This window comes from Scyliorhinus torazame, chromosome 10 (assembly GCF_047496885.1).
Source record: "Scyliorhinus torazame isolate Kashiwa2021f chromosome 10, sScyTor2.1, whole genome shotgun sequence".
NCBI classification, from domain to species: Eukaryota; Metazoa; Chordata; class Chondrichthyes; order Carcharhiniformes; family Scyliorhinidae; genus Scyliorhinus; species Scyliorhinus torazame.
In genome coordinates, this window is record NC_092716.1 from 33,674,883 (window position 1) to 33,690,790 (window position 15,908).

At 44.9% G+C, this 15,908-nt stretch overlaps 1 protein-coding gene across 1 annotated transcript in view; it reads right to left on the reverse strand.

The window, feature by feature from the left end:
• Positions 1-15,908, reverse strand: part of LOC140430450 (polycystin-1-like protein 2) — a 228,784-nt gene that overhangs the window by 184,245 nt on the left and 28,631 nt on the right. The window contains exons 5-9 of the mRNA XM_072517932.1: positions 14,671-14,818; positions 10,678-10,907; positions 7,425-7,829; positions 6,791-6,910; positions 1,721-1,752 (exon numbers count right to left, since the gene is read on the reverse strand). Of these exons, the coding sequence (XP_072374033.1) occupies positions 1,721-1,752; positions 6,791-6,910; positions 7,425-7,829; positions 10,678-10,907; positions 14,671-14,818 (935 nt within the window). The remainder of the gene's footprint in view (positions 1-1,720; positions 1,753-6,790; positions 6,911-7,424; positions 7,830-10,677; positions 10,908-14,670; positions 14,819-15,908) is intronic.

The window sequence follows — 15,908 nt, forward strand, 5'->3', positions numbered from 1 at the left end:
CTTAATTTCAACCACATCTAGAAATCTGTCAATCTCTATATGGAATCTTCTTAAGGTAGGGTGATTGGCAAAATAATTGTTATTGTTATGTTTTGTAATTTTCCTTGAGCATTTCTCTTTATTAAAAATGGCGGGGGGGGGGGGGGGGGGGGGGAAGACTGGCTGAAAGTCAAACATCACCCAATTGAGTAAAGACACTTTTTGTTTCCCATTTGGCGTAGGAAGGCAATACATCACAAGTATGGATGCGTTGGCTGACTAATGGCTGTAGTGGCAGCAAGGTAGCACAGTGGTTAGCACAGTTGCTTCACAGCTCCAGGGTCCCAGGTTCGATTCCCGGCTTGGGTCACTGTCTGTGCGGAGTCTGCACGTTCTCCCCGTGTCTGCGTGGGTTTCCTCCGGGTGCTCCGCTTTCCTCCCACAGTCCAAAGATGTGCAGTTTAGGTGGATTGGCCATGCTAAATTTCCCTTAGTGTCCAAACAAAAAGATTAGGTGGAGTTACTGGGTTAAGGGGATAGGGTGGAGGCATATGGATGGTGCAGACTCGATGGGCCGAATGGCCTCCTTCTGCACTGTAAATTCTATGATTCTATGAGTGTAGGCGTAAGTCACGTGATTCAACTTCCAGGAATACATTTGACCATGGCTGGCAACCCTAGTTAGCAGGAGGCTGGGCCCATGTGTCCAGCCCACCAAGCCAAAGAAAGAGGTGCATCCTTTAGAGGCCCCCTGTGCCCACTGGAGGCCCTCGCCCCAAATGTTCCCACAACTGTGTTTCCCCTGCTCCCCTGCCCTCTCCACCTAGCCTCCCCAACCCCCTTGCCCCTCCCCTCCTCAATGTGGCCTGCCAGCCTGGCCCTGGCAAGACCCCAGCCCTACCTTCAACTCCAATTCCATCGCAGCTGGCTTTCCTTTGGGATGCTGCGGCCCCAGAGGTGGCCTTCACTCCTTGTCACACTTCCGGGACCAGAGGCCGGACAGTCAGCCAGCCACTTGAATGGCCCGTAGTTCTCTGGTGGTTGGGGGGGGGGGGGGGGTAAATCCTGTTCTCTGCTGGGGCTCTCCGCAAGCGAATTAATAGTCTGATGACTGCTAATTTGTTGCAAGATGAACTAGCAAAGTGGGAACAGCCTTGTCCTGACACTACCCTTCCCCCCCCCACCACCACTACCACCCCACCCCCCACCCCACACACCAGCTGGCAACAGGTGAAATCCTAGGATTATATAGTGGTGGAATGGGAGCAGTAGAAGCAGAGTCATTGACTCCACAGATAGAATCATATAATTTACTTTAAATTATCCCCCAATGGAGTTGAGTAACTGTTTACTCTATAGAAACGAAGGACATAAGGTTAGAGGAGATCAAGTGACACGTGCAAAACTGTGAAATGCTGACCAACACGTGATACACCGATTGCTTTATCTTTCCAAGCTGATGAGAGACAGATATTTCAGTTTCAGAAAGGCGCCAGCAGGTTTTAATAACATCAGTGTTCCCATAAATCAACAAGAAATTCTGTCCCAGATTCAACAGGTGGGGAGTTTTAGATTTTCAACTGTCAGAAGGAACTACAAAGAACAAAGAACAGTACAGCACAGGAACAGGCCCTTCGGCCCTCCAAGCCTGGAGAAAAAGGAAAATTAGGCCGACTAAACAAATCTTTCCCGCACAAATTTTAAATGTTTACAAACAGAATTATAAATATTAATTTCTTACTTCTGTTGGAGACACTCCATTGTGTGAGGAAGCTAGTGGAACACAAATAAAAGAAGTTAAGGGGATTCTCAGTGATTATAACAACTTATATTTATATAGTACTTTTAACAGAATAAGGAGGCGCAGTGTGTAACGTCCCACCTGAGGACTTGATGGTCAAGGAAGGTGTGTTCATAACGTGGTCAAACAGTTTGAGTGTGTCAATCTGCAAAATGCTTCCAAACAAACCAATGGTTGACAGTAAGACCAGGAGGGACTCCAGGTCACCCACCGTTAATGTGGAGTGGCGCTCCTCAAGCTATAAGTCCCCGGCAACAGACTAGTGACCACCTCCCAGAATTCCTAGCTGTAGAAAAAGACACAAATCTAACTTAGTGCACCACTAGGTGCGGGAAGAGTTTTGGAATTGGAATTAACATAATAAAATGTCTCAAGGCACTTCACAGGGTCATTATAAAGGAAATTACGACACTGAGCCATATAAAGAGATGTTAAAATGGATCACCCAAGTTTTGGTCAAGGAATTAAGTTTCAAGGAGTGTCTTAAAGGAAAAGAGAGGAGGGGGTGTTGAGTGAGGAAGTCCCAGAGCTGGGGCCTAGGCAAATGAAGGTGCAGCCACCAATGGTGGAGCAACTAAAAGTGGGGCTACTCAAGAGGCCAGAGGCAGAGGAGCATAGATATCTCCAAAGGTTGTGGGGCTGGGGGAGGTTGCAGTGATTGGTAAGGGCCAGGTTATGGAGTGATTAGAAAATAAGGATGAGAATTTTTATCTTGAGATGTTGCTTAACTGGGAGAAAATATAGTCAGTCGAAGCGTCGTGATGCAAAAAAGGGATTTGGTGTGAGTAGCTCACAGGTTTATGCAGGTTAGAATGTGTGAGGCTTGTCAGGAGTATGGTAGAACAGTCGATTTGGAAGGTAACAAAGGCATGGTTGAGGGTTTGAGCAGAGACATTGAGATAGGGGTGAGTTGGGAGAGGTTACACAGATGGCCTTAGTGATGGTGCAGCTCTGTAGGTGAAAGCTTGTCTTGGGGATCAGATATGATGCTGAGATAGTTTGCTCAGCCTCAGACATTGTTGGGGAAAGGAATGGAGCCAGTGGGCAGGGAGCTGAGTTTGTGGCCAGGTTCCAAGATGATAGATTCAACAAAAGATAAGGGCCTGAATTTTACGCTCCCCACTGGTGGGTTTTTAGGTGGCGGGGAGAGGTAAGGGGTTGCGGAAGTGTGAAAATGAAGGGATAGGATTCCATCCAGGCACCACACCATCTGCCCACCCCAACCCCACAGCAATTTTACCCTGGGGCAGGCAAGGCCTTAGATTGGAAGTCTTCCCTTGCCTCAATTGAGGCCCTTAAATGGCAAAATAATTGCCACTTAATGGCTGTCTCCCACCTAGCCTCAAATTATAATCGAGCAGGATCATTGTGCCTCCATGGGGGACAGCCATGAAGAATCAAAGTTAGATCTCGGGCAGGGTGTGGGTGTGGGGTTGGGGGGTGTGCTTTGAGGGTGCCTTCATCAGAACCCCCTTCAGATTGGGGGCACATTTCTCTCAAGCCCCGGACATCTCTGGAGCTCCCTCCTCCCCCTCCCCCCCAGCCGCAGGCCTCTCACCAAGACCCTTCATGACCCCCAAACCCTTACCTATGTTCCCCGCCTGGGACCCCTTACATTTACATAAGGCTCTGGCAATTAGGCTCATGCAGGTTGGTATTGTTTATCTTTCATCCAATGTCACGTTGTCACGGCAGGGATTGGACAGCTGCCAGCCAATCAGATTGGCCGGCAGTTCTCCAAGGTCGGACTTTCTCCTGAGTGAGGGGCGGCCCTCTGCCATCTGAAAAATTTGGGTCCACCTTTCGACCTTTTGTTAAGCACACCATGGAGTCAGGAATATTCTGGTAATAATACAGGCACAGTTCCTCTGGTTGTAATACAGACACAGTGGGCGCGATTTACCACCTGGTCGCGTCTGACTTGGTGACATGACAAGGCCATTGAATCTCAGGAGAGGTCGCTTGCGAGATTCGCTGTGCTTGAGATATCGCAAGAGATTTAACCGAACTTTGCGAGACATCGCGATCTGGATCTCACCCTCACTGGGCGAGATTCAGATCAGCATATTTAAATGAGCCGTGTCTCAGAACTGGCAACCTTAGGACCAAGTCCGTACTGCATTTCAGATTTTGCCAGTTTTTGCAGAAAAAAGACGAGCCTTCATTCAATTAATAGAAGACACATGACATCAAGTGAACAGGTTTCTTTTTATCAAGTTTGAAAAAAGAGTACATAACCGTGAAGAAACAACATTGAAAAAACTTTCAATAATCAGGTACGCAAGGTTGACAGGTTGGGTCGAATCAGGTCAAGCTCAGTTGGCTGGAGTCCAGGGTAGATTGGACCACGATAAAAGACCAGCGGGTGAAGCTAATAACTAGCCTGGCACTCCACCCTGCTGATGCAGCACCTAGCTGAAATGTCCCGGCAGGTTATTTGACTCATTTAAAATTGAAGCCAAACATTTTGTAAATGATGTTGACGTGACGTCACGCCGGTCCCCGGTAAATATTCCGTGAGCAACGAAGGTCTGGAGAGAGTGCTTGCTAATGACATGCTAATATATTAAAATGAAGTTGCTGGGCTCCCGTGGCGCAATTCTCATTACTCCACCGGAGGTTTGGGGAGGGGGGGTGGGGGGGTTGAAAATGATGCCGGAGAGAATCCCGCTTTTCCATTCTCTCTGGATTGTGAGCCCATGCTGAGTTTCTCACGGGCAGAGAGTCCAAGCCCAAAATCGCCTCCAATTTTACATTTGATCCCAACAAAATAGGTTCGGGGAGAAAAGGAAGTCAGTCAGGTTGATTCCAGGAGCAGGTGCGCCAGACAACAATCAGTGCTCACATGTGCAGCAATTTATAAATTTGTGGGCTACAGCTCTTCATTTTCCATTCCTTTAATTAAACGGACAGGAAAACAAATGCTTCATACTTGCATATTTCTGACTCATGCTCCTTTTTGACCTTTGGGGAATCAGTCCGAGTGCTGCCATTTTAAATATCAAAGCTTGGAAATTAAAATCTGTAATATTAATGTTCATATTCATAACACTTAATGTGTTCACATGATAATCCTCAGTGCTAACAACCCATTAAAATCATGCAGGAGAATGTTCACATGAATATTTTTAGTGTTTGTTTACTGTCATTTATTTCCTTTTTATTGTCCGTAATCAATATGTTTGTAGACATGTGTACTTTATTACCCTCAGCATGGTTTACTCAATGTTTACTAACCAGCAGCAAGCCTTTGTGTATTGTAAAATGTGGAAGGTTGTCTTCTTTTCTTACACACTTGGCCTTGGTTGAGGAAAATGTGACGCCTCACTCACTTGACTCACCCACTCTATCTCACACACATGCAAAATTAGATACAGATGAAGATAAAAATAGTCATTATAAAAATGACATTTATCTCAGTCTCTCTTTCATCACGGGCGTGACTTTTCTCAGTCGAGTTGATACTTTGGCTGGAGCAGACATTTATCAGTAGCTGCAAGGTTTCTGTCGTCAATCTGCCAGGAGGTTGGTCTCACAGGTAGATTTGAAGTTAGAACAGAATATAAGAGATTCCCTCTTTCTCTTTCAAAGTGTCGCTGTTGGGTGCCTTGCCTGTTTTGTTGATTGCAGCCGTCCAGTTGCTTTTGATGGTATTTCATGGACGCTCTAATGGAATTCTGCTGGAAACCGCTGATATGTTTTAAGAGCAGGGAGTAAAGCCTTAACTATGTGACCTTGTATTTAAAGCCGAGTCATTGTCCAAATATGGTGCTGTGTCAATTCAATAAGAATTCTGGACTGCGACTTCTCACATCCAAGGCTTCGTACAGCCAAAGGCTTTAGTGTTTGAAGGGCATATCAACATGTTGAGAGGTTTTGGTTACCTTTTGGTCTGTCCCACAACACGTTACACCAGTCCATCATGTACTCTAATGAAGCACAGTGGGTGCAGCCTGATGATTCAGATGCAATTATTATGGGGGCGAAATGGAACATGTGCTGTATAAATGATGCAAAACAAACAGTATTGCATCAGTCACCCATTATACACTCTTGTCGGATGGCTGATTTATATTACGAGAACACTTGTAGCTAAAGCTATACATGATTTATTAACATTAACTGTAGGTCAAATATATACAAAACAACATATAAATAATAGTATGAACATGCACAAGGCACTATCTCTCTCTCAGCTCCCTAGTCAGTCTGAGGTCATCTGACTCTAACATTCACTTATATTCTAATGAGACGCCTAGTGGCCAGTCGGTGAATTACAACACAACCATGATATCCCTCCACACTCCATCCAGTATTCAGTTCCATTGACTTCCACGGAAGTTGAAAACAGGTGTCAGAAGCAATTCCAGCTGGATTACATCCCCAAATATATTCAATTTCATCCCTGACGTATTGGGCAATTGGCGGGGTGGGAAGTGTCGAGGGCCACATTTGGGTGGTGGTGTTGTGATACAGGCCACTCACATTTCACATGCAAGTTGCAGTCTGGAGCTCTGGATAGTGATGGTAATGGCTCCAGCTTTCCTTCCATCACATGGCTGACCAGAAATCTCTCCCTCTCTTTCCATTTGGCAAGTGGTGAAAGGACTTGCAGGGTGTTACACAACATTTTTTGGCTTCATTATGAACACACCTTCCTTGGCCATCAAGTCCTTGGGTGGGAGCTAAACTCAGAGCTTCTGGCACAAAGGCATGTAAGCTAGCCACTGCACCATAAGACCTCCCCAAGAGTATACCAAAAGCAATGTTCAAGACACCAGAGTGGGACTGGGATCCACAATTTGCTAAATCAGAGGCAAGAGTGACCACTGAGTTAAGATTGGAATCCTAACTATTTATATTGGCTGAGTATGGGGTCAATAGATATCAGAGGCACAGTTCTATGATACATTGGTTTTCCAAACTGAGAGAAGATACAAGGAGGTAAAAACCTTCAGCAAACATAGGATGCAATGTTATTTTGAAGCAAATAAAAAGTAAACTATTTACCTCCAGCATCCAGATCATGACGTGTCAGAGCTGACGTATTTGCCACAACAGTGATATTTCCAACATTAAAACTAATACTAGAAAAGGCATTGACAGCTTTCCCTCTAATCAGAAAGGTACCTGCAAATAAATGGAAAGTAAAGGCAAAATCGGAAGAATTAGTCGGTAAAATTTGAGAGCGATTTCCAGTTTTCATCTACCTTGTTGACCAGTTGAATAAGCATTTGTGTTTTCATCAGGACCAAATAAGAAAACTTATTCAATCAAAATCACCCTAGTCATAACACAGTAAAGATAGCGGCCCTAAATCCATGGGAATTATCCTGGTTCTTCCCAGACAATAGGCTTAAGTGCCTGAAAATGGCTGAGTGCTTCATCTCACCAGAGATTCTGCTAGTCTCCCTCAAGATTAACAGCATAATGTGCGACCACAGTTTTGATAATTTCATGGCGATGAATATACCTGTAGCCATATGTTAATTTTTCATTTTATATAAGTCTTGGCTCAAGTCAATCCTTATTTGATGCGTAATCATAGAAACATGTAATGATTCAGTTACTAATAAACACAGTTAATAATAAATACAGGCATTCTGGTAAATTATTCTGCTAAAAAGGAAGGAAGTTGCATTACCTTCAAAATTCATTGGAATGCTGTAAGCCCCCAGTTTTCCATCAGGATTTTCAATGGCTTCAGAAAATGTCTCATTAGGACCAATAAATTCAAACTGTAGCTGAATTGGGGCACCACAGGAGACTGAGATGTTAATGGTGAGATCATTTCCCAACTCTAGAACAGCCGAGTTCACCGAAGCCTCTAAATCCTTGATTGGCTCTACCAATTGAACTGTAATATTCTGAGATACTTCTTGGGTTGTGACATTATTCTTGGCAAGAATGGTTAACTGATGTATGCCTGGGCCTACTTGCTGCTGGACTGCGCTTTCCAACGTGACATTCTGAGGAACAGCTCCTCTAAGCGCAGTGAATGTGTGAAGGGTGACCGCTCCAGCTAATATAACATAGGTCACATCAGTACCTGCAAAAACAGAAAGCTGTGGATGATTATTCCTACCGTATTTAATCAGACTTCTTAAAGAGCTCAACATCATAAAATAAGTGGAGCTTTATATTGTATACATATTGCAAGATAATCTCATGGGAACTTCCTGATCTTTTGCTGCAACTTTGGCAGAAGATCAGTAGAGCTCTGAAGAAATAGATGCTTTCATCCTTGAATGAAACAGTTCTATGGGTTCTGCTGATTTCTGATGAAGTTACAACAGTAGATTTGCAAACCCAAGCAGAACCTCCTGGTTATAATAGTGAATAATGTATTTATATTATTTAAAGTTACTAATTTTCAAACAACCATAAACTTTCAATATTTTTTATAATTCCATTCAAATGGTAATCAATGCTGCTGAAATTACCCTTGAAATAAACATTTTCTATTTATTCATTCAAAGGACGTGAGCATTGTTGGCTCGGTCAGCATTTATTGACCATCCCTAGAAACATATCACCTTTGACCTGTCTGGTTTTCAAGAGTTCTCTACCAAAGAGTTTTGGAAGTAACAAACTTGATCACCAAACTCTAAGCTCCTCTCGTTAATCTCATTGTTCCCCCATTCTCATCTTCTGTGACTGCCTAGGTAAATTCCTTTTTTTTAAAAGAATATTTTTATTCTGCTCCTTTTTCACATTTTCTCCCAAATTTACACCCAACAATAAACAGCAATCAGTAACGAATGCAATGTAAATCCCCATATCAATAACAACGATCCCATCCTCCCGCCAAACCCGCATTTTAACATAAATAAATGACAAAAAGATTCAGGAATCACCCATAGTCACCATTAACACATACAGTCGCCCCCGCCAATTCTCTAAAGTGCGTAGTGAATAACGCCCATGAATTGTAGAACCCCTCCATCCTTCCCCTCAGTTCAAATTTGACCTTCTCAAGCGTCAGGAATTCCAGCAGGTCCCCGCCGCCACGCCAGGACACAGGGTGGAGAGGTTGATCTCCACCCTAACAGGATCCGCCTTCGGGCGATCAACAAGGCGAAGGCTACAACATCTGCCTCCGCACCCGATTCCAACCCCAGCTGGCCCAATACCCCGAATATGGCCTCCCGAGGGCCCGGGTCCAGTTTCACGTGCACCTCTCTAGAGATTACCCTTAAAACCTCCTTCCAGTAATCCTCCAGCTTTGGACAGGACCAAAACTTATGAACATGGTTTACGGGACGCCACCCACAATGTTCACACTCATCTTCTACCCCCTCAAAGAGCCGGCTCATCCTCACCCTTGTAAGGTGTGCTTTATACATCACCTTTAGCTGTATCAGCCCCAAGGTCGCACACGAGGTGGAGGCTTCATCCTCCGGGGCACCTCACACCAGAACCCCTCCTCCATACCCTCTCCCAATTCTTCCTCCCACTTTGCCTTGATCCCTTCCAGTGGCACCTTCTCCTCTTCCAAAATAGCCCCTTAAACCGCCGATACTATCCCCTTATCCAGTCTCCCTGTCATCAGCACCTCCTCCAGCAATGTGGAAGCTGGCTCTACTGGAAAGCTCTGTATCTCCTTTCTGGCAAAGTCTCGAACTGCATGTATCTAAATATTTCCCCCTGCTCCAGCCCATACTTTGCTCCCAGCTCCTTTAATCCTGCAAACCGACCCCCCAGGCACAAATCTTTTAGTGTCCTAATTCCTTTCTCCTCCCATCTCCAAACATTTCTATCCGACTTCCCTGGCTCAAATATAGGTTCACCCGAATCAGCATTTCCCTTGACCCTGCCCCCAACCTGAAGTGCTGGCGAAACTGCCTCCAAATTCTCAACAAAACTATTACTACTGGACCCCCTGAGTATCTCTCCAGGGCCGTCAGGAGTGGCACTGTTGCCTTCAATCCCGACCCCCTGCACAAGCTCTCCTCCATTCTGACCCATTGGGAGTCAACCCCTCTGACCCAGCCCCGTACCTTCTCCACATTCGCCGCCCAGTAATAATACATCAGTTCGGAAGACCCAAACCCCCTGCCTGCCTTCCTCTCTGTAGTCGCACCTTTCTAATTCTGGCCACCTCCCCTCCCCAAATGAACGACGTAATCATCCCTTCAATCTCTCTGAAAAATGTATTTGGCAGGAATTGGAAAATAAACAGGAATCGCGGCAGCACATTCATTTTAACCACCTGTATCCAACCCTCCAGTGACAGAGGAGGACCATCCCACCTTGCCAGATCAGCTTTCACCCTCCCCACCAAACTAGAAATGTTGTACCTACGGAGCCCCCCAATCCCGAGCAACCTCCACTCCCAGGTATCTAAAGTAAGTCCCTGCCCTATGGAATGGCAGCCTCCCCCCATTCCTTTAAAATTCCTTTACTACCGATTACTACTGCAATTCCCTGATCATGATGTCTTATGCGAGCCTCTCTCCATACCTTTCTCTGGCACTTGTTCCTCACTTGGAGACATAACCCTCTCCCGAAACCTCTTCTTTAAAATCCTTGCACCTCCCATTTTCCCAATCCTCAGTGATTTGTTTAGGAAGATTTCTTCCCTATTCTTCTTTGTTAACTTTGTTATTTCTCATCAACAGGTATTGAAGCTTAGAATGAGGTGCCTGAGTCATCAGCTGTTAGAGGTGTTCACTGCTTGATATTCAAGCAACACAGATAATATCTATTTCTTATCTACCCTGCCCGAATGTTATCCAAATCTTGCTGTAGGCAGCCACTTTCCTGTACAGCATTTCTTTCATGATGACTTGCACAGCTCATGAAATGAGAGGCGGAATTTATTTTATATCACAGGATAAACACAAGCATAGAATATGCATATATTCATTTTACGACACATGAAAAGTAAACTGTACCTTCTTCAACCTCAAGCTGAATCCACAATGGGTCCCCATACAGAACTGTGCAGTTATTAGTTTCTTCTGGTTGATTAACATTGCAACACTTGATGATTCCAAAACCACTGATTGGCTGTTGGATGGACACAGTTTCCTGGGCTGTCACATGCCATTCGCTGGTTGTACATTCAATATTGATAGTGAAGAGTCCTGGGGTCATGTATTTGTGTGTCACATTGCTAGAAGGCCTTTGCAAAACAGTGAAAATAATTCAGTTGAATTGGACAAGAACATCATATTACAAACACTGCTGGTCAAGCCAAGGCTTTCTCCATAAATTACAATGTTACATTTCCTTAGGTGTGAATATTTGGAATGTATTCTTACCATTGCAGGGTCTTTTATAATGAATCCAAGTATACTAAAGGCTTCATATCGGGTTATCTGGTTAGTTTGCAAATTTTTACATTGCGGGGGGAATAAAATGTTGCTAAAGATTTTCCTTCCGACCTTAAAAGAGCTGAAGGATCTTCTGTGAGATATATTTCTGACTCACCCCAAAGTCTCAGTCAGTCTAGAAAATAACAACTTCTGCTTTTAATATTTAATAATGTTGTGTTACTGGTATTGTTGGCAGTGAGTCACGTTCCTCTGATTGTAATCTGAAGTGTTTGCAAACCAGATTAACTAAGTGATGCAACCATTTATTGTTGTCTAGCATGTCAATAAAATCAGAGAAAATTAAGTCAATCAGATAGGTCGTGGCTGGTACTCGGGTGGAATAGCATATGCAGGGCATGATTTGCTGCTTCAGTTACACTTACGTTACAGGGACTTCCAGCAAATCTCCACTTCTCAATGGCATTTCCAGTATTCTTTGCCGGCAGTGATGCAAATAACAAGAGTTCTTCAGAAAAATATGATAAAGAACAGACAGGAAAATGCAGTCTGTGTAATGTGTATGGACCTTCAGGAGGTCTTTGATAATGTGACATGTAAGAGACTCATGACGAAGGTCAGGAACATGTGGAATCAGATTTGATTGCGAAAAGGCTACAAAGCAAAACAAAGGGTTGTAATGCGGGATATTTCTTGGACTACCAGCAAGCGGGGCGCGTAGTCCCACTGGAACCTGTGCTGGCACTACTGCTGTTCACCATATTCATAAATTAATTGAACTCAGAAATGGAAAGTATGCCGTTGAAACTTGAAGGTACCAAATTGGGGTGTGTAGCAAATGTGGAGGACGGAACTAAAATACACACACAGATATAAATTGGCACACAGTGTGGGTGGATAAATGGCAAATAAGGTTCAATGTAGTGAAGTGTGAGATAGTTAATTTTGGTAGGTGGAGTTTCTTACCTCCCCATTTATTCATGGGGAGGTGAGAAACAAAGTCCGGTACAGGAGTAAAGAGATCTGGGAATATAGATATCAAAATCACTGAAAGTACCATCTCAGGTAGGCCATAATAAATGCAAGAAAGAAAAGCGATGTAGAATGTTGGGTAGATCACACACTGTGCCATTCTGGTCTCCACATTATGAAAACAATCAAAGCATTAGAGGAAGTGCAGAAAAGATTTACAAAGATGTTGCCAGAATTGAGGGATAGAACTTTCAAAGAAAGATAGAAAATAGGAGCGAGGGTAGGCCAGGAAAGATTGAGCAGGCTTAGCTTAAGAGAAGGTCTGATAGTGATCTTTAAAATTATGAAGTGATTCATAATAGGAACAAGGGGGAATAAATATCAGGGGGTGGATTTGCCACTGCTCGCTGCCAGTTGTGGGGTTCCCAATGTGATGGAGAATTAAGGGTCTGGCAAAACACGCTCTGGCACCCCCTGGTGGTGGCAGTGAGCTATATGCCCCACGCAAGCGCGAGCATGCAAATGGGTCACCTGCACCCATTTGTATCCAATTAACGGGCTGACGTCCGATTCTCCACACTCCTGAGATGCTCCAGGCCGCTTGGCCTGGAAGCACACTAGTATTGGCAAGTGTGGCCCTGATGGGGTGGACCCCACGGTGGATCAAGTGGGTAAGTATGTCATGCTGTTGCCCCCAAAATCCATCGGAGGGCCCCTTCTCACCCCCCCCACAATCCAAATCCTGCCCACTCAACACCTCCAGCACTATATCAGACCCCTCCATCAGACCCCTATCAGCGACGCCCTGATCAGAGACCCCCCTGTCAAAGATCCCATATCGGAGACCCCTATATCATTGACCCCCATGTCAGGGTCTCCGATGATAGAGTCTGATGGGGGACGGCTCTGAATAGGGAATTTCTGTTGGGGGTCCCATGGAGGGGTCGTGAGGGGAGGTCAGGTCACACTCATGCATGTGTGCTGGGGCGGGGGTGTCTCATAATTCTCATGGCGGTGGGGAAGAGGATGCCCCTACTTGTAAATGGGGGTGGGCCAGGATTTGTGTTGTGGGGGGAAGGGGGCCCACTGCTGGACTTCGGTATCAGGCCCCCTGCTCAAAATGGCGGCCCAAAAGCGGGATTCTGAACGGAATCCCGCAAGCTCCCTGCCATGCACAAATTAGCACAACAAAGAGAGGGAATCACTCCTCGGTGCCACTCCAAGTGCCACCACAGACCAGCACCAATTCTACTCTGGCGGGAGTAGAATTTAGTTTCCCAAATGGAGAATCCAGCCCCAGATGTTCATTATTTGATGAAATAAAGACTAGAAGAGGCATTGCTCTTCACAGAGAGTGGAAAGAATGGGAAATTAATGCCACATGGAGCTACTGAAGAATATGGCATTGATGCGTTAAAGGATGCATACATGAGGGAGGAGGTCTTGTGGCACAGTGGATAGTTGGCTGGATGATTGGTGTGGATCAGATTGGTGCCAACAGTGTAGGATTTGATCCCCGTTCCGGCTGGGTGGAGTTGTGGCCTGCCCCTTTGCCCTACCTGTGGTAGACATTGCAGCGCTGAGGATTGGACCTGCCTTTGGGTGGAGAATTCAAGCAGATGGGAGAGAGAAGAGAGCAGAAGGACAGAGAGGAAAGAGGCAATTAGAGTGAGAGGAGTCTTGCGCGGACTATAAATTGCAGTATACATCAGTTTGACCAAATGGCCTGTTTCTATATTGTAGATTCTATGTAATTCCAGCTGTAGCTTCACCAGGTTGGCATTTCATTTTTAGGTATGCGTGATGCTAGTCCTGACATACGCTCCTACACTCCTTATTGAACCAGAGATGGCAATAGTTGAGTGAGGGATATGCTGGACAATGAGGTTACGGGTTGTGGTGGAATACAATTCTGCTGCTGACTCACAGTACCTCATGGATGCCTTTTTTCAACTTCTGGATCTGTTCTGGATTTATCCCAGTTAGCATGGTGGATAGTGCCAGACAACGCAATGGAGCATCTCCTGAGTGTGAAGATGGAACTTTATTTTCACAAGGATTTTGCAGGGGTCACTGCTACCAATATCCTCTTGGTCAGATACATTTGCCACAGGTAGATTGGTGAGGCTGGGGTGAAATATGTATTTTCCTTTGTGTTGATTCTATCACCACCTGCTGTCGACCCAACCTGGCAGGTGCACACTTCAGGACTCAGAAAGTTTAGCGAGTAGCGGTGATACTGAGTCACTCTTTGTGATAGACATTGTCCTCCACCCAGATTACATTCTCCGCCCTTGCTTCTAGTGCTTCTCCCAAGTGCTGTTCATTTTGATTCTCTTGCAAAACTTAAATAAGATTAAATGAGTTTGTATCAATTGATACATAGTTACCAGGCAATTGCTAAAAAAAAACAAAGGACCATTGATTTTGAGAAACTTGATCAAGAACAAATCATTTACATCCTATATCACAATCCAGAATTTAGGGCGGAGAGATGTTCAAAATGAAGAATAAAATATATGTGTGGACAGTTCGAGGCGCTTGAACTATTTTTAAGTAAATCAAAAGATTTACTGAACTCTAGACTCCTAATATGTACATGCATTATTTCTGCCAATCCGATTGAAAAGCAATACTCACTGCAGAGGATTATAGGGATCAATCATAGAGCCATCGCCAGTATTAAGTGTGCAGGTGAGGTTTCCAGAATATGGATGCAGCAACCACTTTGAAGAGATTGTGACATTTTCTAGAATTGAGTACACATCATCAACCAGCACACGGAGACCTAAGTAAAATATCACACAAATGTTAAATCTCGAGTGGCTTATCCTTCAGCTACTGTTTCAAGTCTCTGAGGCTTCCAGGAGAGCCCAGTACACTTCAAAGGGCTTGAAATCCCTGGACACCCTTTGAAACTCAGATCTTCCAATCAATTCACACAGAGTCAGCTGGGTGATGAATTGTTGGTTGATATTTCCCTTCATGCTTGAATGCATCTCCATTACTCTGCTTTGAGGCTAACCACAATGTTTATCAACGCTCTTGCTATGATTGTCAGCCCCTCACTACATCAAAGGCAGCTAAGTGCTTTGACTTCCCCTTTTTCACAGCAGGAAGCATACGTAGAGTAATGGAGATGCATTCAAGGGTGAAGGGAAAGATCAATGAACAATCCACCAAGCAGCTGTCTCTGGAGTAATAAAACTGTCAATCACTGGCTAATGCAATGTCTTGATGTATGAAATTGAATGGAAGATTTGCATTTCAAAGGCTGTTAAGGGATTTTAAGTCCTTTGCATGTACATGAAACATTTACCCCCTTGACCCATCGCATCCATCGCGTCAGGGCCATGCTTGGAAATAGCTGCACCAATTCACGCGTACGTGAATCCCAGCTGAGAAGCCTGGAACATCACAGGGGCCTGGAGAAACAGGCTTCCAGATGGTCAATTGGATGAAAATGGGTGTAAGTGATCTATTTGCATCCTCCCGCTGGCTCAGTGCGTGTAGCACACTGTTGTCACTGGTGGAAGACTGTACCTTTGGAATGGGATCGGCGTTTATAGTCTGTCGCGCGATTCTCCGCCGGATCGGGAACCCCACTCCCGCTGGCAGGTGGCAGAGAATGCAACTCTATGTTCAGCACACAACTAACTAACTCATTTCAGTCACTGAGGTAGCACATAAAAGATGGATCAAATTCAGTTCAAGACCCACAAATGGCAAAACAATAAAGCTACACACACAAACTAGGGGCGGCATGGTGGCACAGTGGTTAGCACTGCTGCCTCACAGCTCCAGGGTGCTGGGTTCAATTATGGCCTCGGGTGACTGTCTGTGTGGAGTTTGCACTTCCTCCCCGTGTCTGCTTGGGT